Raw genomic sequence first — 25,030 nt, 5'->3', positions numbered from 1 at the left:
GTAACGGAGAAAATCTATCGAGGGAGAAACGGGCAACATCGCCAACGTCGTCCTCCTCACGGGCAAACCTGCCTGCACGTCTACCGCTCCGTCGTCGAGTCGAAGAACTGGCGCAGCAGCTGAGAGAGCGTGTCGGGCAGTCCGTCAATGTCGCGGACGACCGTCCAGTACTCGAAGGGGAACTGCGGCGGGAGCAGAGGTCAGCCTGGGCTCCCTCTACAACGTGCACGGGACAGCCCAACTCACCGTGTCGAGATACCGCTCCATCTTGAGCTCGAGGCGACCGTGCGCGCCGACCTCGTACCGAACCGACTTCATGTGCAGAATCGAGTTCTGGTTCGGGTCGGCGGCGGACGGAGTCGACGGAGTGGACGAGGCGGCGGTTCCTTCGGCGACTTGGCGGTGGAGCGAGTCGAGGACGACAAAGACAAACTGAACCTTCTGCTCGGTAGCCTTGCGAAGAAGGGAGCGGAGCCGTTCGTGGTCTTGGCAGATACTGCAGAGAGAGGACAGAGGTCAGCAACCGTTTGCTCGACACGCTGAAGGAACGTCGAACGCACCCATCGGATATGATGATGTTGAGCTGCCAGAGGTCGCCAGCCGAGAGCGACGACTTGCCAGAGCGAGCCGAGTCTTTCGCCTGAGCGAGGTGCGCAAGCGAGCGCTCGACGAGTTGTGCGACGTCCGTCGACCGTTGCTGGAACGTAAACTTGCCGAGGACGTTCGCGCCGGCTTCGTCGCTGACGACGCCTGCCTCGAATGGGTGCAGGACCTCCATCGACTCGCCAAAGCGGGAAATCGAGACTTGGCCGACTTCGAGGCGGGTGAGGGCGCGAGAGATGAGAGCGAGCGATTGGAACGCGAGGTGGACTGAGTGCGAGTCGGCCATCGACTTGGAGTCGTCGATGGCGATCGTCACTTGGTACTCGCGCTGGCTGGGACGACTGCGGCGAAGCCAGATCTTGTCCTTGGTGAACTCTGACGCGATGTAAGGGATGATCTTCTTCATGTTGAGCCGCTTGCCGGACCGATAATCGCCCTTGAGGCGAGTCGCCAGCGTCGGTTCGAGGATGAGGCGGAGTTGCTCGGTCAAGGCGAAGGACAGATCGCGGGTGAGCGACTCGTACAGGCGCCAGACGCCTTCCGCCGTCATGTTCGCGTCGTCGCCGGAGCGCCACTGGATCATGGCTTGCTCGACGGCGGCGTCTTGCTCCGGGGCGATGGGCGGGGCGAAGGTAGTTGATGGGTGTTCGCCGTCTTCCGCCCTCACCTCGTCGTCCATCTCGCGGTCCTCCTCGACGGCCTGCTGCTCCGAACGGAACTCGGAAGCAGGAACAGCCTTGGCGTCCGACTCGGCGAGCGAAGAGCCCTTGAGCTGAACCGACGTCGACTGCTGCTGCGGTTGCTGGACCGGCTCGTCGACCGCCATGTCGTCTTCAGGGAAGGCGTCTTGCGGAGCGACTTCGTCGCCGATGTGGAGCTGCTCGAGCTTCTTGACCTGCTCTTCGCTGGCGGGACCGAGAGCTTGCTCGTCCGCCTCCTGCTCATCTCCTTCCTGGACGTACTCGACGGCGCCTTCCTGCTGAGGGTCAGGCGCAGCGGCAGAGTCCTGCTCTTCGGGCTGAGCGAGGTCGCCAATGGCTTCGAGCCGTCGACGCCAGTTCTGGAGGGAATCGCCCAGGCTGCGTTGCTGCTCGGGCGGCGACGGATCTTGCGATCCTTGCGGCTGCGCCGATGGGTCTGCAGAGGGGTCTGCTGCGGCGCGCTGCTTGGAAGGACCGGTGCCGGTGGCGGAGGCAGCAGTCGGAGGGGCGGCTTCTGCATCGTCCTCCATGGCAGTCTCGCCCTCATCGCCGCCGTCCTGGTCGGCCGCGGGCTCCGTCGACGCTTGGGGAAGGCTCTGAGCACCCGACTGTCGCGAGTTGTCCGCCGAAGTCGGTACGTCCTCCTTTGTGGCAGAAGCGTCCTGCTCACCCTCGCCGCCGGTCTCGCCTTGGTCGGCGCCACCGAGCGACTGGTCGACGGCTTCGGCGTCGACCTTGGCGTCGTCTTCCTGGTCAGGCTGCGGTTGTGTCTCGGGGTTGGCCGCGAGCGGGTCTTCGTCCTGCTCCGCATCCTCGTCCTTCGCGTCGCCAAGCTCTTCCAGCTCGTTCGGCCGCTCGTCGTTCTCGCCTTCGCCTCCTTCTGCGAGACGGACAGAGAAACGTGAGAAGATGCGGCGGGAGAGGACGGCGAGAAGGAAAGAACGCACCTTCGGCCATGTTGTCCATCTCGTCGGGAAGATCAAGGTCGTCCTCGCCGTCTCCAGCGTCCTGGTCCTTCTCCTCGCCGTCCAGATTCATGTCGTCTGGCAGGTCGAGGTTGTCGGCTTCGGGCATCTGGTTGTCGAGACGCTCGCCGGTCTCCTGGTCCGCCTGCTCGCCTTCGTCGCCTTGCGCATCGTCTTCCATACCGTCCTGCTCTTCGCCTTCCGCACCGTCTGGCTGCTGCTCTTCGCCCTGCTGCTGCTTCGCTTCGTCCTTCTTTTCCTCCTCCGCACCTGCTTCTTCCGCTTCCTCGCCCTGTGGCTTGGGCGCGGCCGCCTGCTCCTCCTCCTTCGCCCCCATCTCGGCTTCTCCAGCCGACTTGCTCGTCTCCTGATTGACCTCGTCCGTCTTCCCGTCCCTGTTCTCGGACGGCGGCTCCTCGTCGCCCCAGAACTTCTCGTCAACTGACGATGGGTCGAGCGGGTCGACATCGGCCACCTGTTCCTCCGGCTCCGCCTCGTCCTCCTCATCCTCATCCTCCTCGTCACCGGACTCTTTGGCGCCGTCGCCACGGTCTTCGAGGTCGCCCTCGAAGTCCTGATTCATCTCGACGGCATCGTCATCGCCGTCCTCCGGATTCTGCTCGTCCTCGCGCTTGTCCTGCGGGACATCGTTCTGCAAACCCTCGACCTGCGACTCGTCCTCGATCTCGTTCGAGACGTTCTTTTCGCCCGTCCCCTCAGCAAGTCCCGTACCCTCCGTCGTCTTGCCATCGGCTTGGTCGGCGTCGGCGCCGCTCTGGCCATCGCCTTCGGGCGGTCGGCAGAAGCCTTCCGACGCAATGTCGCTGAGAATGGAACACACGACGTGATTGAGCTTGAGCGATGCGTAGTGCCACTCGGAGAGCGAGGCGACTTGACGGGTGACGAGGTTGCCGTAGATGCGGATGAAGGGCGCAACGCGAGACGCGAGGGTCTGCACCGGCTCAAGCTGTATCGCCAACGATGGGTCAGCGGTAGTTCGAATCAGTTGCGAAAGGCGGCTCACGTCTGAAGCCTGGTGGAGACAGTCGTGAGTTTGACGAGCGAAAGCTTCGATCCTCGCCGTCACCTCGTCGAGCCGGAGCGTCGATAGCAGCGTCTTGTACGTGATGTTCGCCGCCTTGACGCCGCCGTCTGCCAACTGCTCGTCCTCGACAACCTTGACGTCCTCGTCGGCAACGGCCTTGAGCTTCTGGGCGACGATCAGGACCGAGTTGATGAGGTCGTCATGCGCGGCCTTGAGGGCTCGAAGCTCGGCCGCCTTGATCGCTTCGGGTGACTTGTCGGCCTCAACGCCGGAGACCTCGAGGGAGGAAAGGTAGGCGACGAGAGGGCTGAGGATGTAGCGAAGCGACGGAGGCTGGGGCATCGCCGCAAACGCCTGCACGGTCTGCTCCAGGTGCGTCTGCGCTGTCTTGCACGTCTTGAGCGCGCCAGATGAGAGGAGGATTGGGTCGAAACCTCCCATGGTGGTCTCGAGATGTCGGAGAGCGTCGCGGTCGCGGTTGATGTCGGCAAGTGCCGCTTCGATGGCGCTCGACGGCGCCGAAGTTTCGTGTGCCGAGTCGATGGTAGCCGTGCGGAAGTCGCCAAGAGCGTCTCGTGCTTCGGATAGGGCTGCCGCGGCCTTCGACGTCGTGGCCAGCAACTCATGTATGAGCTGGCTGGCGGAAGAGGACGGCTGCGGAACGAGCGGGGTCTCAAGGCTACTTGAGACGGCCTTGAGGCGAACTTGTGCTCGGATGGCTTCGAGGAGAAGGGCGCGTTGGTCGTGGGCAGCAGCAATGCCGCTTTGGATATGACCGAGTGCCCGCTGAACGTCAGCAGTGCGGACGTCGGCGTGATGCGATGCCGGGAAAGCCTTGAGGTGCGGCAGCTGTGCAAGTTGCCGAACATGGTACGCGTCCGCCTTCAGTACAACGGCGCGCGAGTCGGCACCGAGCGCCTCGTCGTCGAGTGCGAGGACAGGATGCGACGGCTGGAGGCTGTAGACCGTGCCGGCGTCTTCGAGTCGTGCAAGCGTCTTCGGTGACGGCGACGGTGAGATGCCGATGCGCTTGAGCTCGTTAAGAAGGTCGCGCCAAGCGCGCCGCTTGCGCTCGATGAGGTTCTTGACGCGTTGCTGACGTCCTTCTTCGGGTCCGAGAGGTTCGTCGCGCAGGGCCTTTGCCGTCTCGATGATCTCGCTGACGAGAGCGGACACGGCGGAACCGTGCGCCGCGCCAACGAAACGGTCAAGACTCGTCGACGACATCTTTGCCAATCGAGAGATGGTCTGGTCGAGCTTGGCGAGGTGAGCGGGCTCGTCTGGCTGAGCGAGAACGCCGGTAAGGTCGGGGACCGAGGCGAGACCGGCGATGTCGAGCGGGATGAGAGATGAGGTGCTGTCGACGTGCGTTGTGAGCGACACACATGAGGCAGTGCGAATAGAATGCGGGACTGATGATGCGCTCGTGACCTTATCGACGTCGGCGGCCTCGAAGAGGTCGCTTGCCGGCTTCTGCAGCACCGTCCGCAACTTACGCACACACTTGTACAGTTGGTGGTGGCTGCGAACAGCGCTAGCGCGCAGCGCGACGACGTTGATGTCCTTCCAGCTCGCGAGCTTGACGACGTTCTGGACCTCCTTGTCGATCTTGGCTCGCTCCGTCACGAGGTGAGCTGAGATGCGGGCGGCGTATTGGCTGTAGAAGGCGTGGACGTTGTAGAGCAAGTCGGAGACACGGGCGAGAGACTTTGCACCGCTGCCAAGTTCCTGCCGGCGGTGAGAGAATCGTCAGCTGGATCAGAGACGAAGGAGAGGGGCATGGGCGCACGGTCTCGGCGTCGGACCGACTAGCGAGCGACGCGGCGTAGTTGGCGAACCCGAGCAGCAGCTCGAGACGAGCACCATACTGACCGACCGAGCACGAGTTGAAGAACGAGTCGAGGAGCTGGACGAGCTCGCGATAGTACGCCTGAGACGCCTCATCCGTCTGCTCCCCCGAATCATCGACGCCAGGTGCGCCGCGAATAGCGGTCTCGTAGAATCGGAACCACCATTCGGCGACCGACTCGCTGAACTTGGCTTCAACGGTCGATAAGAGTCGCGACCAGCAGGTGAGTTCGTGCCGCCGCCAGGTGACGATGAGGTCGGTGAGGGCCGTGCGGTCAGCGCTGATGGAGTGTGCGCGGTCGGCGAACTTCTCCCAGTCCTCCGTCTGCAGGAGGAGCTGTTCGAGGTTCGTGAGGAGAAGGGCGATGGGCGCCTCGGACGTGAGCTTTAGGATCGCCTGGCAGCGCTCGCGGAGGCTCTGCAACACCATCTGTTCTGGGAACTCCGCGACGAGCGTGTCGAGTCGCTCGATGAAGGCGAGAAGAACCGGGACGGCCTTGGTCGTTTCGCGAACATCCGGCTCGCTGTAGAAGTCGTGGTGCGGCGCTTCGACTGCTTCGCGAGGCCGGGCAGCTTGGCTGAGCGCGACAAGATTGCGTACTCGATATGCTGTACTGTCGACGTCGAGGTCGTCGCCGAGAGTTGCGTAAAGCCGAGGAAGAAGGGTGTCGACGCCGGACGAACGCAAGCGTTCGAATGCCGAAGTCGCCGTCGCAAGTGTCCCGTCGAGCTGTTCGGCGAAGATGGCAGCGTGAAGCTTGGCGAGCAGCACGTGGTCGGCGGGTTGGACGAGGCGGGAGACGTGCTTGCTCGGCTTGGAATGCGAATCGCTGCCCTCGACGTCGTACGTCGGGAAGAGTTCGGCGAACTCGGCCGCCTCGATCTCCTCGTCTGTTTGCGCCTGCTGGACGTCGACTTTGGCCTTGTAGAGCGAGTTGGCTGCTTCCGCCGTCTCCTCCTCGCGACGTCGGTCGGTAGCCCAGAGGAAATGCAGGCGCTCGTACAGCTGTGTGAGGCGTACGATGCCGTCTTCCTGCGCGCTGACGTCTTGGACGATGCTTGAAACCGTCGCCGCCACCTGTAGCAGGGTCGCCTGCGCAGGGTGCCACGGCGCCTCGCCTGCCTTGATGCTGAGCGGCAACTCGGCAGTGCTGATCTCGCCGATTCGCGAGACGGTCGGGAAACCCGTGAGGTGGTGGAGGAGCTCGTCGTAAGGTCGCAGAGAAGGCGGGGCGGCTTTGCGGCTCGAGGTGTAAGCGAGCAGTGCGAATCCGACCTTCAGCGTTGTCAGCGCGAGGCGAACAGGGGCGACGACGTCTTCGAGCTCGGCATAAGCATGGTCGAGGCGGCGAAGCAACGTGTCGACTGAGTGCTGCAGATTCGCCTCGCGATTGACTGCTGAGGCGGAAGCTGCGTTCGTGATGTCGCCGAGGAGGCTGTCGATTTGGTGGTCGCTGATGATCTGCACTGAGAACGAGCGCAACTCCGTAAAGAGCGCCGAGAGGAGCGCCGTGTCGCCTTCACGATGAACCGGGGCGACGCCGGCTCGCTCCAACCGCTGTTGCAGTTCGTCGACCTCCGCCTGGACGCGATCGAGTTTCGAGTTGCGCCCGTTGCCGGAATGCGCGAGCTCGTCGAGGCGAACGATCGAGAGAACGCTGGACATGGCTTGGAGCTGGCGGCCGATGAAGCCGGACTGAGCACGCAGGCCGACAGCGGGATCGAGAGGCAGGTTGGGGACGTAGAGATGCCAGAGGAAGCGGGCGAAGGCGACAAAGCCGGCCGCCGTCACCTCTAAGTCGACATCAGGCCCGAGAAGGGTCGGTAGCGATGCCGCGAAGTAGCGTTGCTTCGCCTCCTCGAGGGCGGGTGCGCTTGCGCTCCTCGTGATGCGGTCGGCGAGATGTACAAGCTCGGCGCCGTCGCGAAGATGATCTCCCTGGTCGTCAGCGCTGTCGATCACCTGCATGGGGAACGGACGATCAGCGATGAGCGATAGTTCCCTCGCCAGCGGCACGCAGTCTACGCACCAATGCGATCAAGGCCAGCAACGCAACGTGCAGACTCTTCTGGCGTGGTGTAGACTCTGCCGTCGCCGCGACGAGCTGCAGACTGGCAGCTCGAGCGAGAGAGGCGGACTGCGTGACGAGGTTGCCGAGGGTGGGCGTCTCGCCGAGGCTGCGACCAGAGACGTCAGCTCGAGGAGCCTTGCTACAGGTGTTCTGGCCTACATACCGGAGAGCGATGACCCGAGCAAGCAAGGACGGGCGGACGATGTCCGCGGGCGATGTTGACGAGGTCTGCGAGGGAAAGAGGCGTCGGTAAGTTAAGCCAAGAGCGACGGAGATGTGAGCGTCACGCACCTCGGACACGCCGCGCGCAAGATGCGACAACCATGTTGAGAGCGTCGCAAAGCGGGCGGCGGGCTTGGCTGCGAGCGCTACTTATCAGCAGGAGAAGGCGGGTACGACGGCGAGCGGGAACGCACACTTGTGCTCATCCGCGGGCCACAGCGCAAGCTGATGAAGAGCGACAACGTCCGACAGCGCCGCTGCGCCGCTTTGCTGAGCGATCTTCACTAATGCGGCCGCCGGCAGGACCTGCGCAAGCGTCATAATCAGTTTGTTACTCTGGGCGAAAGACCGGAAGGGCGTACGGCTGAGCTCGACTGCACGACCTCGGCGACCGCTGCAAGTTCGGCAGCGACAAGTCCGGCAGCGTTGGAAGCTTGCGCGAGAGCGACGACCGGGTCCTCCGGTTCCTGCTGGACCGCCAGCGGAATGCGTGACAAGAGCTGCTCGACGATGCGAAGCGCTTCATCTTCGTGAGGAACCTGTGAGGCGGGTTGCGGGACGCCGAGGACGACGCAGACCTCGAGGAACAACATCGCGATCGACCTGTCCCAAATCTCGCCGATGTTCCTGCCCCTTGCGACGAGCTTGTCGAGGGCCGAAGCCAGAGCATGGCTCGCCGGCTTGAAGGGCAGTGCGGCGCGCCAGATCGAATCCATGGCCTTCCCGCTTGACAAAGTCAGGGAGCGTCGGAGTGGTGCGAGCTGCTCGTTGACGTCCTGCGTCGACGAAGCGACGGAAGACGGCAGCTCCGCGAGCGCTTCGCCGATCCACGCGACGACGTGCTGGACTGTCGAGACGTCGAGCTCTGGCGTGCTCGAAACGATCTCGAGCTCCTGCGCGAGCGCTTGAATCGCCTTGACGGCGCCAACGAAGACGGCTCGCTCATCGGGCGCCAAGTCCTCGAGGTCGGCGCCTACAAGACGCGATACGAGGGACGCGAGTTGCCGGTACAAGGGGTAAAGGGCCGCAATGGTCGAGTCCGCCTCGTCGAGCTTGACTTTGCCGCTGCTTGCGAGCAGCGACTTGTCGAAGACGTTGAGGCTCCTTACGGGCTGCGAAGCGGCGCGTGAGGAGGCGAAGGGGGAGACCGACGGCGCGGCAGCGAGGGAGGCGAAGGCTTCGAGAAGGGCAGACATGCCGCGAACGATAGACTCGCTAGATGACGCGGCGGCGAGGGGGACGAGGGTTGCATCGATCGGCTGTGATTGCAGGAGAAGGAAAGGAGCGATACAAACGAGATTCAGCTGTCGTGCCCAACGGAAACCTGAAAGAAGCGAGAGAGTGGGATTAGCACGGACCTGAACGGCGAAGAGATTGAAGGGCACTTCCCGCTGCTTTGCCAGGGCGCCCTTGTGCGCGACGGCGTGTTGTACGAGCGCATGCTGCTGGAGCTGCCGGAGGCAGAAGTCGGCGGAGCGGGCATTCACGAGCGAGACTTGTCGAAGGACGCGCTGCGACAGCGAAAGCTGGGCGAAAGAGACGGTCGAAGCGAGCTGCTGGAGAACGGCTGTTTGCGGCGTCGGGAGGGCGGACAGACTGCCAACGCGCGCCAGGCGGGCGATGGGCGAGAGCGCTGGCTCGCGGAAGTTGTCGCGCGTGAAGGGCGAGTATGCTTCGCCCGCAGGCAGCGACGTGCTGGTCGATACGGAAGCAGGCGGAGACAGCACGGCGATCTCGATACCACGGTTGCGCATCGCACGGGAGAGCTCGCCGTTGCGCGGGTCGAGCGTCATGACGAGACGGAAGTCGGGGTGCGGCTCGATGATCTGGATCTCGCCATTGACCGGGCCGCGTTCGGCAAGCTGCAGGCGGCCGCCGGTCTCGAAGAGCGAGTTGAGGCGGTCGAGGACGGACGGGCTGCAGAGGTTAGCATCTTCGATCAGGAGCCAGTCACCGTTCTTCATGGCCTGCACGAGCGGGCCGTCAATCCATTCGAACCGTGCAGCCGCGACTGCTGCGTCGGCTGTTGCGAGTGCCGCGTCGAGACGAGCGAGGATGTCGGTACCGTCGAAGACCGAGCCTGCGAGACGACGGCGCATGTCGATTCCGATTGCCGTGACGTCGAGATCGGCAGCTTCGGTGGCGAGCGTCAGGCGAGCTTGGCGAAGGAGGGCGAGGGCGTCGTAGACGTTGGTGGAGTCGCCCGTCGCCAATTGAGCGGTAGCTGCCGTCTTGAGGACGTCGATTGCGTCCCGCGCGACGAAGTCGAGGTCGCGGAGTCGGTCGGCCTGCTCGAAACTGCCGAGGAGCTCGAGCGTGTCGACCTCTGCGTTCATCGTGAACTCGCGAAGGCGGCGACCGCCGAGAGCGGCAACTTGGCGAACGAGGGCCGTCTTGCCCGTTCCGCGAGGACCGGTAAGGATCGCCAACCAGCCCATGTCGAGACACTTGGCGAGCGCTTCGATCGGCTGGAGATCCTGCCGGCGAGTCGGTAGCGTTGCTGAAGCTCGCTCGATGGCGATGGTCGTGTCCGCGCGAGCGAGAAGCGAGTGCCCGACTTGGAGAGCTTGGCTCGAGGCGAGGGGCCACGGCTGCTCGACGGGGTCGACGACGAGACCGAACGCGTCGGCGAACAACCGCGAGACGTGATCGCGGTCGGCCGAGTTGCGGAAGCGTTGCAGGTACAGCAGGCGGACATACTCGAGTGGGTCGCAGCGGTGGATGTCGATGCCGGTCGAGGAACGGACGAGCGTGAGCCACCGCAAGACGTCGCGCAGGTTGAACTCCCACGGCGAGCCCTCCATGCCGAAGTGACGAGCGTCCATCGTCTCGCGGTGAATCTGCGAGTTGAACGCGATCATCTTGCTGAGGACCGCTGCGTCAAATTCGGGGAAGAGCGCCGACGCAATGGCATTGAGGTCGGTGCTGTCGAGCTCCTCCATGTGGACGAGGCTGAAGCGGTCGAGGAAGGACTTCGGCAGACCTTTGCGGCCGCCTCCCTGTCCGAGCGGGTTCTGTGCGGCGAAGATGCGGAAGTCGGGATGGCGGGAGAAGGTGCGGTCGAGCTCGGGGATGTAGACGGCGCCACGGTGGTCGAGACACGAGTTGAGACCCTCCAGGACGGACTGCGAAGCGAGGTTCATCTCGTCGAGCAGGACCCAGGCGCCGTTCTGCATCGCCGCGAGGAAAGGCGCGTCCTTCCAGGCGAACTCGCCGCTCTTGCCGCCTTCGACAGGAAGGTCGCTGCCGAGCAGGTCCATCAAGTCGGTCTGGTCTGACAGGTTGATGCGGACGAGCGGGTGACCGGTTGCGGCGGCCAGCGCGGTGATGAGACTCGTCTTGCCGACTCCAGGACTTCCTTCGAGCAGGACCGGCTTGGTGAGCTGGAGCGCGCGGAGGAGTCGCATGGCGTTGAGCCGGGTCGTCGGGGCGAGAAGCGTGTAGTCGACCTTGGCGGGCGGGAGCTCGCCTTTCTTGACGCCGAACGGACCGATCGAGAAGACGCCGTCGCCATCGACAACATCGAGGGGTAGCGACTCGGGCGCCATGGTCGCCGGTACGAGCTGCTCGACGTAGCGCCAACAGGACGCCTTGAGCCTGGCGAGACCGTCGCGAGACAAGCCGGAGGTCGCAGGCAACGCGCCTAGACCGTCAACGACCGTCATGAGGGCTCCCTGGCAGAAAGCGTCCGGCATGGGCAACGAGCTGTACAACAGAGAAGAACGTCAGGAAACGGCAGACGAGGTACCGCGCAGAAAATAAGGACGCACCGCTCGCTAGACTGCTTCGCAGCGACATTGAGGAAGTCGACCCATCCGAGAATGTCGCGAAGACCGATGCCGAGTCCATCGCCTTGGCCGACCTGCTGGGCGAACCACCTTGCAAAGTCGAGCATCTTGGGTCCGAACGAGTCGAGCTTTTGGCGCTGCTCGCGAGACCAGCGACTGCCGATGATGTGGAGGAGGTCATCGGCGTTGTCGACGGCGGGAACCCAGATCTCGGTGAATCGGTTGCGCAGAGCAGGCGACAGTTCCTTCTTGCCAAAGTCGCCGCCGGGGTTCATCGTGGCGAGGATCTCGAAGCCAGGTTGGCCAACGATGCGGATGTCATCGAGGTCGTGTCCGCCTTTCTCGGCGAGGACGAGCGTGCGGGAAGGCTCGAGCACCGAGTTGAGGCGTTCGAGGACGGAGTCGTCGGCAAGCGAGATCTCGTCGAGCAGGATGAGGTCGCCGCCCCGCATCGCCTGAACGAGCGGGCCGTCGTGCCACTCGAACAGTGCCGTCGTCGCACGCATGCGATCGGCAAGCGTTTTGGCGGGCGAGTCCTTCGCGTCGGCAGCGTACAGCTCAAGCTGGCCGAGGACGTCATCAAAGTCGAGCTCGCCGTCGGCTGCGACTGGTCGACCGGCGGCGGCGAGAAGCTCGACCGCCTCCTTCTGCAGAGCCGCCTGGAGCGAGGCGCGATTTCGCAGCGGTCGCTGACCACCCAACAGGTCGGCGGTCTCGGTGTTCTGGTGGCAGCCGACGATGTGGAGTTGGCGACTGAGGGCGTGTGCGAGAGCCTGGCAGACCGAGGTCTTGCCAGCACCGGTTTCGCCGACGAGGAGGACAGGCTCGTGCCGCTGGAGGCTGGCAGCAATGAGGAAGTAGAGCCGTCGCATTGCCGACGTCCAGACGAGCTCGGCGTTCTGCGGCTGGTGAACGGAAAGCCGAGCCTCGTCAGCACCGAGTTGCAAGCCTGTGACGAAGGAGACGGAACGCACTGGGACGGGCAAGCCGAGTTTCGGCAGCCGCTCAAAGTCGTACAAGGTAGCCTCGTCAAGCTTGACCTTGAGGACCTCCTCGAGCACCTCCTTGACAGTCTGCTTGTCGTCGGCTCGTCGTGCACGCTCGGCGAGAAGCATGTAGCCGTCTTCGGCGAGCTGCTGGATCGTTTCGACCGGACCGCGACCGCCCCAGCGGAACAAATCGCGCAACGTCGCAAACGCCTGCTTCTGCTCGAAGACGCGTCCGGCTTGTCGCCGACGCTGGAGCTCGAGGAAGACATTGACCGTCTTCTCGGCGTGCGACGGGGCGATGCGACACCGTCGTTCGAGAATCGTCTTGAGCTCGTCCTTCGGCACGTCGCCAAAGTGCATCTCGAGGAAACGGTTGCGGAAAGCGCGGGAGAGCACCTTGCGACCGCCGTAGAGTCCGGGCGGGTTCTGCGTCGCGAACAGCATGAAGTGCGGATGAGGCCGGACGACCTCGCCCGTCTCGGGGATGACGAGCTCGCGGTTATCGTCGAGCAGTCGGTTGAGCGCCTCAAGGACGTCCGTCGGCGCCAAGTTGAGCTCGTCGAGGACAATCCAGTCGCCGCGACGGAGAGCACGGACTAGAACGCCTTCCTGAAAGACGAGCTTGCCCGAGTGCGGGTCGGAGACGTAAGTGCCGACGTACTCCTGGATGTCCGTGTGCTCGTGGTTGTTGATGCGGACGAAGCGGTGGCCGGTTCGCCGAGCGAGGTACTCGACGACAGACGTCTTGCCTGCCGACGTCGGACCCTGGATGAGGACGGGGACCTTGCGGGTGAGGACGGCGCGGGCGAGGTCGCAGATCTTGGCCTGGACGGACGGCGTCAGGATGTAGTCGTCGGGCTCCTCCGGCTCGTGCGGGCCTTGCTCGAGCCAGTAATGGTGGATGCGGATCGCGCTGTCGAAAGAGGCCGGTTTGGTTGGGACACGCTCCATCAACGAGCGAGGGTTCTTGGCGGGCTGGACGACGTGCTTGTCGATGAGAGCGCGGACGACCGACTGCGAGCGCTCGTCGAGGAGCATCGTGAATGCCATGACGAAGCCTTCGTACAACGCTCGTCGCAGGCCAAACGTCGGGGCGAAGTCGGCAGCGAAGCTGAGGGCGCGGGCGAGCGTCCGCATCGAGAAGTGCGGCGGCATGTTCTGGCCGTCGGCGAGCTGAGCGCGCATGGCGAGCGACTTGACGGCTGAGTAGAGCTCGGCTACGTCGGCCACGACTTGGCGATCCGAGACCGCGACTCGACCGATGTAGCCCTCGACGATGGTGCGGAGGGCGTCGCGATCCTCATCGGGAGGCGGAACCCACAGCTCGGAGAACTTGGCGCGCAGGCCGACGGGCAGGTCGCGCTTGCCGACATCGGTGGCGGGGTTCATGCAGGCAAACAGGCGGAACTCGGGGTGTCGAGGGATCGGCTCCAGCTCGCCCTTCTCGGTAAGAACGAGGGACGAATCTGGCGCCTGGAGAAGCGTCGAAAGCGATTCGAGCGTTTCGGACGAGGCGAGGTTGACCTCGTCTAGCAGGACCCAGTCGCCGTTCCGGATCGCCTGCGCGAGGGGCCCCTCGACGAATGAGAAGACGAACTTGGCCTTGCCCTTGCCGCCGGTCGAGAGGACGTGGCTGTGCTCAAAGTCGCCAACGGAAGACATGAAGTCCTTCCACCGCTCGACGAGCTGCGCCTTCGCGCCGTCGACTTTCCGCCTCTTGCGCTGCGCCTGAGCGGACTCATCCTCGGCGCCAGTTGAAGCGGCCTCGTCGGCACCGAAGCGCTTGGCGGCCATGCGATTCGCCTGACGAAACGAGTCGACGAGGCGGTTGTAGCGCTTCTTGTCGAATGCCTTGCGAACGGCGGCGATGTACTCGCCATTGCGCGAGAGCGAGAACGTCGCACCGAAGAGCTCGACGAACCGGTTCACGAGTTCGGAGGCGGTACCTGCAAGGCATGAAGGTGGGTGAGTTTACGGGCAGGAGTGAGCGGGCGGGAAAGGGGGAGAACGCACGTCTTGCCTCTTCCGCTTCGTCGATAGGCCTGAATCCGCCGACCAAGTCGCCTGCCTCGGTCTGGTTACTCAGGTTGAGCGCCGTCAACCGCTTGCCCATCAACTCGGCAAGGTAGCCGATCGCAGCCGTCTTCCCCGTTCCTGTCTCGCCGACGAGGAGGACTGGCTCGGAGAGAGAGAGACAGACGGCGAGTTTCTCGAGGAGAAGGAGAGAAGGCTTCGTGAGGGCGTAAGGGCGGGATGAGGCGGTGCGCTTCGAAGCGGCACCTGCGGCGTAGGGGAGGGCGACTCGACCGATCTTGACCGAGTGAGCGGATGAAGAGCTCGACGGGTCGAGGCCGGACGAAGTGTCGATCGTGGGGAGGACGGCATCGGGTACTCGTCGCCTGAGCGCCCAATCTGCGCGCTCGGCGCTCAAGCCGAGGGAGGAGGCGAGCGAGCGAGCGATCACGGAAAAGCGGTCGCGCGGAAGGTGCGCAGTCGAGGTTGACGGGTCGGTCACCGTGTTTGTCGATGCAGGCGGTGCGACGAGAGATCCGAGGAAGACGTCCCTCGCTTCGACAAACACCTCTTCCTGGAGCGTCGGGTTGGCCTCGAGGGCGGCGAGGTTCATGCCAGCAGGCAAGAGCGCCGCAACACGCCGGCACCACCTCAGCAGGTCGCGGACGCCAATCTCGCGCTTCGTACCGCCACCCGACGAGTCCTTGACATCCCGAGCGGCATCGCGGACACGTTCCCACGCGTCAACGAGGAGACGAGCGAGACCGTCGACACGGTCGAGCGAGGCGCCGTACCGACCCTGGACGATCTGGGCGACCTCGTCGCTGTTGAGGGGCGAGAGGACAGCCTCCTCGAAGAAGTGCGAGGCGAAGAAGGTCGCGGGTGGAGGCTTTGAGACGAGCGAGGATGCCGGGACCGAGCGAGTCGCAAACAGCATGAACCCTTCGCCAGCCTTGACCCACCGACCCTCTCCTCCGCCAACTCGCAAGCCGACTCCTCCGTCTTGCTCCTCTGCGCCAATGCCGCCGTACACTCGGCCGTCCGACTTGAGGACCGAGGCCGAGGTCGACATCCGCTCCGCCACGACCTTGACGACGCTGAGCAACTCGGGCGCCGCTTGGTCGATGTTGAGGAGGAGCGTCCAGCGGCCTTGCCGGACTGCGCGGGTGAGCGGGCCCTCGACGAAGGTGAATTGCCCTGCGCCGGACGAGTTGCTGCCGGACGAAGACGATGGCGCCGACGAGAGCGAGCCGAGGAGCGACTTGCTGTCGAGCGACCGGTCCGCCATGTTGATGACGACCAGTCCTCGCCGCTTTGCTTCCGCCGTTACCGCCTTTGACGCGGAAGGCGAAGCGTGCACGAGGTTCCACAGGTGCGAGATGGCACTCTGCTTGCCGCAGCTCGGAGTGCCGGTGATGAGTGTCGGGACTCGGCGCTTGAGGCTGTCGGCGAGGTGTGCGAGGAGAGCCGAATGAGCTGAAGTCGTGACGAACGGCTCAGGCGCGGTCGTCGGTGGCGAAGCAGCCGGTGCGGCGGCGTGGGTGAGCGAGAGGGTAGTGGAAGGCGGGGCAGGTGCGCGGGTAATCGAGGGCACGAGGCCTTCGCGGAAAACGCTCGTTCCGGAGACGAGGACGACCGTCTTGCCGAGCTCTGCGCCCTCAATCGTACCGATGCCCTGTCCTTGCGAGACGGACGAGGCATTCCCCTCTGCCACCAGTTCCGCACGGTGCTGCTCCTCCCTCGCCCGCGTGTCCTCCAGGAGCGGCAGAACCCAAGGGTCGACGCCCCTCTTTCTGACAAGAATCTCCAGACCTCCCTCAACGAGCCTGCTCTGACCCGGCTCGACAACTTCCTCTCCCCATCCAAACGGCAACAGGTCGTCCGCATCGTCCTGCGACGCCTGATCCGGTCCAAAGATCTCGGTGTACTCGGTCGAGACTTCCGCGGGGTATGGGACTGGCGGGGCGAGGGGCAAGAGAGCCGCCTTGTCTTCGTCGAGGATGTCGGCGCCCTCGAGGCGCCAGACCCATTGGCGCTTGAGGCGCTCGCCGGTCGTGGCGAAGAGGCCGAGCCAGGCACGGACGATGCGCCAGGCGATGAGGCGAATGCCGCGGTGAGGGTGGTGCTTCATGAGGTGCTCGACATGGATTGGGAGAGACCATCCCGAAAAAGCGGGGAGTGAAGGGAGGTGGTGAATGAGCGAGTGCAGCGTCAGAAGCGACGAGACAAGCGCCGAGTCGTAGTTGGGCAACGAAGGAGGGGGAAGAGGCGGTCCGCGAACGAGAAGAGGGTGGCGGAAAAGGAGCCGCAGGAACCTGCCGCGAAAGTCGTCAGTCTGCCGTTCGTGAGGATTCACATAGAAACGCGGCGCACGGAAATGCCTCCTGGCCCAGTAGCGGGAACGCCCTGACAAGCGCTTTCCAGACCTTGTCAACGGCATCCATCTCTCCCTGCGCCATTTCGACGCCGGCTTCGCCGCTTCTCCACTTGCCCTCGTCATCGAGCCCGAGTAGCTCGAACCACCTGCCAACAATGGCGGCGGCAACCGGGCGGAAGTGGGTGAGGACCTCGACGGTGAGGGCGGGGTTGAGCGCGAGTCGCGCGAGGATGTCGAGGAGTTGCGTTCGAGTCTCCGCGGTCGCTGCGGCCGGTGCGACGTACCCTGGGACGCTCAGCGAGTCGTCTGGCGAGGTGACGGTCGCAGTGACGCCCAAGAGCAAGCTCAAGTCGGCGGCGGGGATGAGCGGCGTCCACTCAGTTGCGGTCGCTGGTGCATCAGGCCGCAAGACTGATTCGAATACGGTGTTCTGGGACTGTTCGGCTGGCTTCACGAGGGCGAGGGCGATGGCGAGAGAGCGGGTGTGTTGTGCGAGGTTGATGAATCCCGCTGGCGACGGCGAGCGAGCGGGCGGGTCTGGCGTGTCGCCCTCCATCTCTTGCGAGTGCTGTCGGGTGCAGTGAGCCCCTATAGCAAGCAGTCAAGCCGTGAGCAAGCGAAGAGAGCGGGATGCGAGCGGGAGAGGGTCGTCGTCCGTGCTGAGTTGGTGACTTGGCCTCGTCGACTTCGTCCTTTGCGCTGCTTGACCGTGCTAGCCGTTACTCTGCCTCGATGTACTCTCTGCGCGCGCTCCAACCGTCCCTCCGCCTCACCGGGAGGTTGTACTCGACCGCCCCACCTCCTCATCCTCTCGTCGCCTCCCTCCGCGCCGCACTCAAGCAGTCGATGCTTGCGAGGACGCCGGACAGGACTGCAGTGATCAAGGTGTGCTCTCGCGCTCACGGTAACCCCGAGCGAAGTAGAGCGATGTTGACATTCGTCTCGTTTGCAGTCCATCCTCGCGGACATCCAGACCGCCGCCCACGGCGCCAGCACCGCTCCTTCGCCTCTCAAGACCCTTGCATCAGCCATCACGAAGCGTCTCGACGCAGCACAGACGTTCCGCTCTTCGACTCCTCCTCGAACCGACCTCGCCGAGCAGTACGAGAAGGAGGTGGAAGTGCTGCGCGAGTTCGTTCCGTCGAAGGGAGCGCAGCTGAGTCGGGAAGAGCTGGACAAGGTCGTAAAGGAGCTGTTCGAGGAGAACGAGATCAAGAAGGCGGTTGGCAAGGACGTCGGACGGATCATCTCCCTCGTCAAGGAGCGTGTCGGCGAGCGGGCAGAGAGTAAGGACGTCGCAGAGGCGGTCAGAACGATGGAGTTGCCCTGATGGGCGGAAGGAGGCGATGATCAGGTCGACTCGCATGTAGATTATCGGCAAGAAGCGATACCAACAGCAGCAGTGCATTCTCCACTCATTCTCCGTCCGTCTCGAATCGTATACTGACGCATGATCTGCAGACACAACCCCTCTCCTGACGCCAGGCTTGTCGCGCTCGCCCGCTCTGCTCGCTGGGTCTTGCTTCGCTCGCTGTCTCTTCAGCCTCCAACGCTTCTCCCGGCTTCATCCAGGGCCATAGACGTCGATTCGTGTCGTCTACTGTCTGACGTGCGCAGAGCTGACTGCTCTGGCGGCGTTGCCGTGACAACCCATTCCTGCGAAGGCCGACTTGACGCCGCAACTTCCGCCCCCTCTTCCCTCTTTCTCCACGTGCACTGGCTTTGACAAAAGCTTCTTTAATCTCGAGCGTCAAGCGCTGCCGAGCCCCTTCGTCTTCTCGCCGCCCGTCCTTGCCGTGTGTGCCCCCACGCACTCCCCACCTTTCATGGACTGCGCGACGGCGGAGAACAGCTTCCCTCGCTATCTCCACACGCCTCGCTTGGCCTCTCTCTCGCTCTCTTGCGACACGAATCGACGTTGACGAGACGTTGTCAACATGGTGAGTGCTCCCTCGTCTCGCCAGGCGACAGCGCACGCTGACTGTTCCCCTTCACTTCCCGCTCGGCTGTACTCGTCGCCAGACGTCGTTTGCGCACAAATCAAGGGACCATGGCGACACTTCAAAAGTGGAAGGACGTCCTATGAAGATTGACAGGCCGAGCTGGTGCGTTTGTCGTCGTTCCTCGCCGTCACTGCCCTCAGCCTTCTTACGCCCTTGCGCACAGGTTCGGCTCTTCACTCAACCCTGCTGTCGCCATCTCTGCCGACCCCATGGAAGGATCCGAGTTCCGCTCTTCCGTCTCCTCAAACCCCTCGACGACGAAGCGCGAGCCGACTCTCCCGCCCGGCTTCTCGCGCGAAGCCTTCGACCGCGCCATCGACGACCTCCGCGGTGCTATCGGCGGCGAATTCGTCGAGATCAACGACGTTCCGCTCAATGCTGGCAACTACTACCACCCCAGTCTCTCGCACGACTCGTACGCCGTTCTCGAGGAGGACTACTTCGTCCCTTCGGCTGTCGCTTGGCCCGGCTCGACGGCTGAGGTCCAGGCGATCGTCAAGTGGGCGAACAGGTGGAAGATCCCGCTCTGGCCCATCTCCATCGGCAGGAACTTGGGCTACGGCGGGTCTGCGCCTCGAGTGCCCGGCTCGCTCCTCATCGACCTCGGCCGTCGCATGAACAAGGTCCTCAACATCGACGAGAAGGCAGCGACATGTCTCCTCCAGCCCGGCGTGACTTACATTGAGCTGTACGAGGAGCTGAAGCGACGCGGACTCGGCGAGAAGTTGTGGATTGACGTGCCCGACCTCGGCGGCGGAAGTGTCGTCGGCAACGCACTCGACCGCGGAGTAGGCTACACGCCTTACGGCGACCACTGGGCGCAGCATTGCGGCATGGAGGTCGTCCTTGCGAATGGCGAGGTGGTCCGTCTCGGCATGGACTCGATGGTGCGTCCGCTTTTTCTCTTTCGAAGGAGGTCCTCTGCTTACCGGTCGGATTGCACAGCCCGGCTCGAAGACAGGACAATGCTTCCCGTACGGATACGGCCCCTTCCTCGACGGCATCTTCACCCAGTCCAACTTCGGCATCGTGACCCGGATGGGCATGTTCTTGATGCCGAACCCGGGCGGCATCCTGCCCTTCATGATGTGAGTCCCAGCACGTTCATATTCAGCCACAGCGCTGACTCGGCACGACACCCGCAGCTCCTTCATGCACAAGGAGGACCTGCAGCCGGCTGTCGACATCTTGCAGGAGCTCATGGTGTCTCGCTTGCTCGGCAACGTCCCTTCTCTGCGACTAGGACTGTGGGACGCCGCGGTCTACGGCTCGAAGGATCAGTACTGGCCTGAGAACGCTGGACGACCCGTGACGGACGAAATCGAGGCGGAGATTCTCAAGAAGGCGGACCTTGGGGCATGGGTCTTCTACGGCGCCTTCTGTGAGTTTTCTTCGTCACTCTTTGCGGCATCGCCGAGCTGACATATGCCGCAGACGGTCCGGACGAGCTCACGAGCGCGCAGTGGAAGGTCGTCCAGTCCAAGTTTGCCGGCATCCGCGACGTCCGTTTCCAACTTCGCGAAGACGTACCGGAGAACAGCTACTTGCACGACCGAGCCGCCGTCTTTGCAGGTGTTCCGACGTTCAGGGAGCTCGCCTGGCATCAGGTCCGTACCGCAGGTTCTCCTGAGCTTGATCTGCACTCTAAATGCTGATGATACTCTCTACAGTGGATTCCGAACGCTGGCGAACTGTTCTTTGCACCTATCTCCGGCGTCAACGGGCGCGACGCTGTCGCACAGGTCGACATGTGCAAGAAGATCTGCACCAAGCACGGCTTCGACTACCTCGGCACATTCTACGTCGCTCAGCGTGAGGTGCGTGACGTCTCCTGCGCACAGTACGAGCGCTGCGCAGCCTAGTTAACCGCCCTTCGCCTCCTTCGACCTCCTTGACTCCACCGCCTCCATCACTTCTGACTTGCAGATGCACCACATTGTCACAATCTTGTGGGACCGCTCGAAGCCGGAGCAGCGACAAGCAGCCGACCGATGCATTCGCGAGGTTCGTCCACCTCTTCCTCCTCTTCTCTCGCCAACAAGGGAGGCTTACCCTCGTCCTTCGCCAGCTCATTCGCACGCATGCTGAGCTTGGGTATGGCGAATATCGCTGTGAGTCCTCCTTGAGCCATCCTGGCGGAATAGCTTGCTCATTCTTGCCCTCTCAGCACACATCGCGACGGCGGACGACATCATGGTGAGTTCGCTTCTGTCTGTCCTTCATTGAGGGCTCCTGCTGACGTTCCCCTCGATCTAACAGGCCACCTACAACTGGAACGACGGTGCTTTCCGCAAGTTGTGTGAGCAGCTCAAGGACTCGCTCGACCCTAACGGCATCGTGTGTCGTCTTACCTTCGTTTGTCCACCTCGCTTCTGACACTCCGAACCTCGCAGCTCCAGCCTGGTCGCTCCGGCATCTGGCCTAAGGACTACCGGGGCAAGGGATGGGAAATTGACGGCGTCAGTCCGCTCAAGCAGGTCAAGAGCGAGTCTGGCAAGTTGTAGATTCGTTTCTGGGCCATTCCAAGGGGTTTTGAACGGTGTGCGTCGTGTTCGCGAACAGGAAGCAAGGCAAGGAGAGAAAGGAGTCGACGAGAGGTGATCCGCGGACTGTCCGGTCGTCGACCCTCTCCTTCAACTCCTCCTTCCCTTCCTGCGAGTCGCTCGACACCGTTCGCTGACTTGCCAGCTTCAGCTGCGATGCCCCGCGTCCCTCCTTCGACGGAAGACGAGCCCACCTTCCCTCGTCCTCCTCCTCGCTGGAACGGCCGAGGTCCCGCCCCTCCGATCCAAGCCCTCCCTCCCTTCAGCCCGAACGATGTGAAACACCGCCGTTTCTGCTGCTTCATTCCCGTCCGCTGGGGAACCATCATACTCTCTCTTACCGCCGCGACGTTCTCGTACATGTACGCCTTGCAGTCAATCAACAGGCTCATGTCGCCCGACGGTCCTATTGGATGGATGACTTGGGTCGACTCCGCGTCGACTGTTCTCTGGTTCATGCTCCTCGCACTCTCGCTCTTCGGCGAGTCCACCCTTCCTCTCCTCCTTTTCCTCTGAGTGCTGACGGCCAATAACCTCTTCGCAGGCTTCTCCGGCGCGATGATGCAGCGGCGAGCCTGGGTACAGTGGTTCTCAGACCTTTGCTGGGTGAGGAATCTGCTCCTTCCGCCTCTCGAACCGTTGCTGACCCGGCCAGGCGCGCAGTGGCACATCTGGGCGCACGCCATCGTCGGAATTTACGGCATTATTCTTCTCGCACTGCCGCTGTCGAAGGAACGGTCGGTCCTGATCTGGTGAGTCCTCCCGTTTGCTCCTCGCTTCGTCAGCTTACGACCCTCGACGCAGCGTCGAGACTGCTCTGCTCAAGTGGCAGTCGCAGCACACCAGCGATACAATCTCGCTCGACTTGGCTGCGAAAGCTGGCGAAGCATGCGCCAAAGCGGTTCAGAGCGGACTGATCATCCGGGCCGTCGTGCGTGTGAAAGCTATGCCAGGCGAGCAAGACCCTGACCACTTACTTGGCAGATCTGGGCCATCGGCCTTCTCGTCGAGCTCTACCTCGTCCTCATCGTCAGCCACTACATCGACGAGTTGGTGGATCGAGAGGCAGCCCAGCTCTACGGCGTCGACATCGAGAACCCCACGCCACCGTACCGTTTCGGAGCCGCGCCGGAGGTGCAACAGGAGAAGGCGAGGGCGGCAACGTGGGCGAATGTGCGCAAGCAGGTCCTGTAGGCCTCAGGGGAGGAAAGATGGTCGTCGTTCCGTGCTCCGTCGCTCGGGTTCCGCCCGCCCGTCGCTAGCATTCGAACTCCCTTTAGTATGGTTCTGTCGTCCCCTCCCAGCCCGAGGAGCCCTGCCTGAGGAGAGAGCGCTTCCACTGATGAAGTTCGGAAGAGGGTGCAAGCAAGATGAGGCGGGCAAGCGGGATGATACGAAGCTCGTCAGGGCGTCAAGAGTACTAACGCAAAGCACTGGGCGGAAGCTCAAAGCCAATCCAGCGAGTGTGGGAGCGAGACGAAGACCAAACCCATCCTCGACGGAGAAGGTCAATCCAGCACAATGAGCTCGACAACAAGCAGGCGCTCCAAGCCGCCTCCCTATGAAGCCCATGAGCCGCCAAAGCCGCCAGCACGGCGCTGGTGGCAGCTCGACCGCGCCGAACGCGACCTCCTCGCCCTGTCATCCGCCTCAAAGGTGCTGCTGTTTCCAGCGTAGTGAGTCTCGCTCCGCCTGGCTTGCGACCGCGCTGACACGAAACTCTACAGTCGCTCAACCGACTTTGAGGTCCACCGCAACTGGTGAGCGAGTCTAGGGCATGGGAGGACCGGTGCTGACATCGGAAGTGGGGCAAACAGGCTGGCGGTGACACACTCGCTGCCGCTGAGTCGATGGTACTACGACGTGCGTGCACTACGGCTGAAATCAGGTGGCTGGACGGCTGACGAACCTCCCTCGCGCAGACGACGTCGGAGTGGACGCTCGACTATCCTCCCTTCTTCGCCTTCTTCGAGCGCTTCCTCTCGTCCTTCGCCTACATCGTCGACCCCGAGATCGTGCGATTAGACAACCTGGGCTACTCGGGCGGGGCGGTCGTCGCGTTTCAGCGGACGACGGTGATCGTGTCGGAACTCGTCCTCGCGCTCGCTGTCTTCCGGTTCGTGGATCCTCCTTCACATCTTGTGCCGCCGCAGCTAACCCATTGCATTACCCAGATGGGCACGAACGTCGCAGAAGCCCGACTATCCGACAGCTTCCGTCATCGCCACCTCCGTACTCTTCCACCCAGGCCTCCTCATCGTCGACCACACCCACTTCCAGTACAACGGCTTCCTCCTCGGCATACTTCTTTGGTCTCTGATTGCCGCGCGGGATGTGAGCCGAGAGCAAGGTGCTTGTCGTCACGCCCAGCTCACCCCGCGCGTTTGTCGCAGAACAACCTCTACGTTTGCGCCGCACTCTTCGCGACGCTCCTCAACTTCAAGCACATCTTCATCTACCTTGCCTTGCCCTATTTCGTCTTTCTGCTGCGAAGACACTGCTATCCGCCGGGCGGCAGTACGTCTAGCACCTTCCGCGCTGTCAAACCTCCGCTGATCACTGCACGTTCTGCAGAGTTCCAGATCGATCGCGTCGTCGAGCTCGGTCTCATTGTCGCCTCCATTTGCACCATTTCGTTCGGTCCCTTCGTGGTCGCAGGCGGCTTCTCCCAGCTTCGCCAGATCTTCTCGCGCCTCTTCCCTTTCCAGCGCGGATTGAATCATGCGTACTGGGCGGGGAACGTGTGGGCGCTTGTGAGCACCATGGATAGGGTGCTCGTCAAGTGTGAGCCGTGCGGCAGTCTTGACGAACGCGCGTCGCTGACCCGGTTGATCCGCAGACCTCGTCGCACGAGGATGGCCCATCTCGACCGAAGCGCTCACCTCCTCTTCCCGCGGCCTCATCGGCTCAACAACCTTCGGCGTCCTCCCCAACATCACCCCTCGCCATACCTTCGTCCTCACCTTTGGGTTCACCTCCGTCTTCCTCGTCAAACTCTGGTTCGACCCGTCGTACAGGCGCTTCCTCAATTCGGTCGTGTTGGCGGCCTTGACGAGCTTTCTGTGGGGATGGCATGTGCATGAGAAGGCGGTCTTGCTCTTCCTCGTCCCGCTCAGGTGCGTGTCGAGCGCCGAATCCTTCGGAAGACAAAAAGCTGACGAGTGCGATCACCCGCAGCTTGACCGCGACGGACGACGACAACCACTACCGGGCTTTCCTCATCGCGACGACCGCGGGCATCTACGGCCTCTTTCCGTTACTGATCAAGCCAGCCGGTACGACACTGCGCATCTTTTGCTTCATCAAGCCTGCTCACGCCTCATTGCGCGTAGAAACGCCCATCAAGATCCTCTTCACGCTGTTGTGGTCGGCCTTTGTCCTCCCGCAGCTGCGCAAGGTCGTCTATCGTCCGCTGCCCAACCTCTTCACAATGCTCATCGACAAAGCCGAGACGCTCTACCTCTACGGCTTTGTCTTCGTGCAGATCTGTGAGCCGGTCGACGTTCGTCCCAAGCCGCAACTGACCGCATTCGCGTGAGCAGACACGACCTTCCTCCACTCCCTCCTCTTCCCCTCCGCGCCAGCCGCTTCCTCCGTCCCCGGCGTTATTATCTGCTCCGCCTCAGCCGTCGCGAATGGCACCTGTGTCGACCCGGCAATCGCACAGCAGGCGATGGAGGTCAGCGAGGCGAGCATGGAGTTCCTGCCACTCATGCTGACGAGCGTGTATTGCGCGGTTGGGATCGTGTGGAGTTGGCTGAGGCTGAGCTGGGGGTTCATGACGAGCTAGTGGATGTAGCTCAGCGCATCGAGCAGGATTTGTCGCGCAACAAGGAGTTTTTGCAGCTAGTCACGATAGCC

The 25,030-nt window shown here is 63.1% G+C and overlaps 5 protein-coding genes across 5 annotated transcripts; 4 read left to right on the top strand and 1 right to left on the bottom strand.

Annotated features, from left to right (window-relative positions):
- Nucleotides 1–80: 80 nt before the first annotated feature.
- RHTO_02443 (midasin) lies at nt 81–17,179 on the bottom strand (the record flags this gene model as incomplete). The annotated part of the gene is made up of 16 exons (XM_016416118.1): nt 81–182; nt 247–496; nt 561–2,184; nt 2,252–3,236; nt 3,294–5,042; nt 5,104–7,125; nt 7,193–7,340; nt 7,398–7,462; nt 7,526–7,593; nt 7,651–7,762; nt 7,819–8,715; nt 8,815–11,161; nt 11,227–12,149; nt 12,219–14,179; nt 14,247–16,561; nt 16,620–17,179. 16 exons carry the CDS (start codon nt 17,177–17,179, stop codon nt 81–83), a joined length of 16,128 nt encoding a protein of 5,375 aa, XP_016271946.1.
- Nucleotides 17,180–17,355: 176 nt separating this feature from the next.
- RHTO_02442 (aspartyl/glutamyl-tRNA(Asn/Gln) amidotransferase subunit B) lies at nt 17,356–17,953 on the top strand (the record flags this gene model as incomplete). The annotated part of the gene is made up of 2 exons (XM_016416117.1): nt 17,356–17,508; nt 17,576–17,953. 2 exons carry the CDS (start codon nt 17,356–17,358, stop codon nt 17,951–17,953), a joined length of 531 nt encoding a protein of 176 aa, XP_016271945.1.
- Nucleotides 17,954–18,705: 752 nt separating this feature from the next.
- On the top strand, nt 18,706–21,130 carry RHTO_02441 (alcohol oxidase; the record flags this gene model as incomplete). The annotated part of the gene is made up of 11 exons (XM_016416116.1): nt 18,706–18,728; nt 18,790–19,513; nt 19,572–19,714; nt 19,772–20,007; nt 20,061–20,233; nt 20,297–20,443; nt 20,553–20,630; nt 20,695–20,737; nt 20,794–20,822; nt 20,886–20,963; nt 21,020–21,130. The coding sequence occupies 11 exons, from the start codon at nt 18,706–18,708 to the stop codon at nt 21,128–21,130; spliced, it is 1,785 nt and encodes a 594-aa protein (XP_016271944.1).
- A 195-nt stretch (nt 21,131–21,325) lies between these two features.
- RHTO_02440 (uncharacterized protein) lies at nt 21,326–22,363 on the top strand (the record flags this gene model as incomplete). Its single annotated transcript, XM_016416115.1, has 5 exons — nt 21,326–21,654; nt 21,714–21,753; nt 21,833–21,921; nt 21,974–22,100; nt 22,154–22,363. 5 exons carry the CDS (start codon nt 21,326–21,328, stop codon nt 22,361–22,363), a joined length of 795 nt encoding a protein of 264 aa, XP_016271943.1.
- Nucleotides 22,364–22,690: 327 nt separating this feature from the next.
- On the top strand, nt 22,691–24,959 carry RHTO_02439 (alpha-1,3-glucosyltransferase, glycosyltransferase family 57 protein; the record flags this gene model as incomplete). The annotated part of the gene is made up of 11 exons (XM_016416114.1): nt 22,691–22,845; nt 22,897–22,929; nt 22,987–23,032; nt 23,092–23,285; nt 23,344–23,503; nt 23,563–23,686; nt 23,744–23,953; nt 24,009–24,285; nt 24,347–24,444; nt 24,502–24,657; nt 24,712–24,959. 11 exons carry the CDS (start codon nt 22,691–22,693, stop codon nt 24,957–24,959), a joined length of 1,701 nt encoding a protein of 566 aa, XP_016271942.1.
- Nucleotides 24,960–25,030: the final 71 nt, after the last annotated feature.

This window comes from Rhodotorula toruloides (assembly GCF_000320785.1).
Source record: "Rhodotorula toruloides NP11 unplaced genomic scaffold Scaffold18, whole genome shotgun sequence".
NCBI lineage: Eukaryota > Fungi > Basidiomycota > Microbotryomycetes > Sporidiobolales > Sporidiobolaceae > Rhodotorula > Rhodotorula toruloides.
This window is presented reverse-complemented; position numbering and strand designations above follow the sequence as displayed.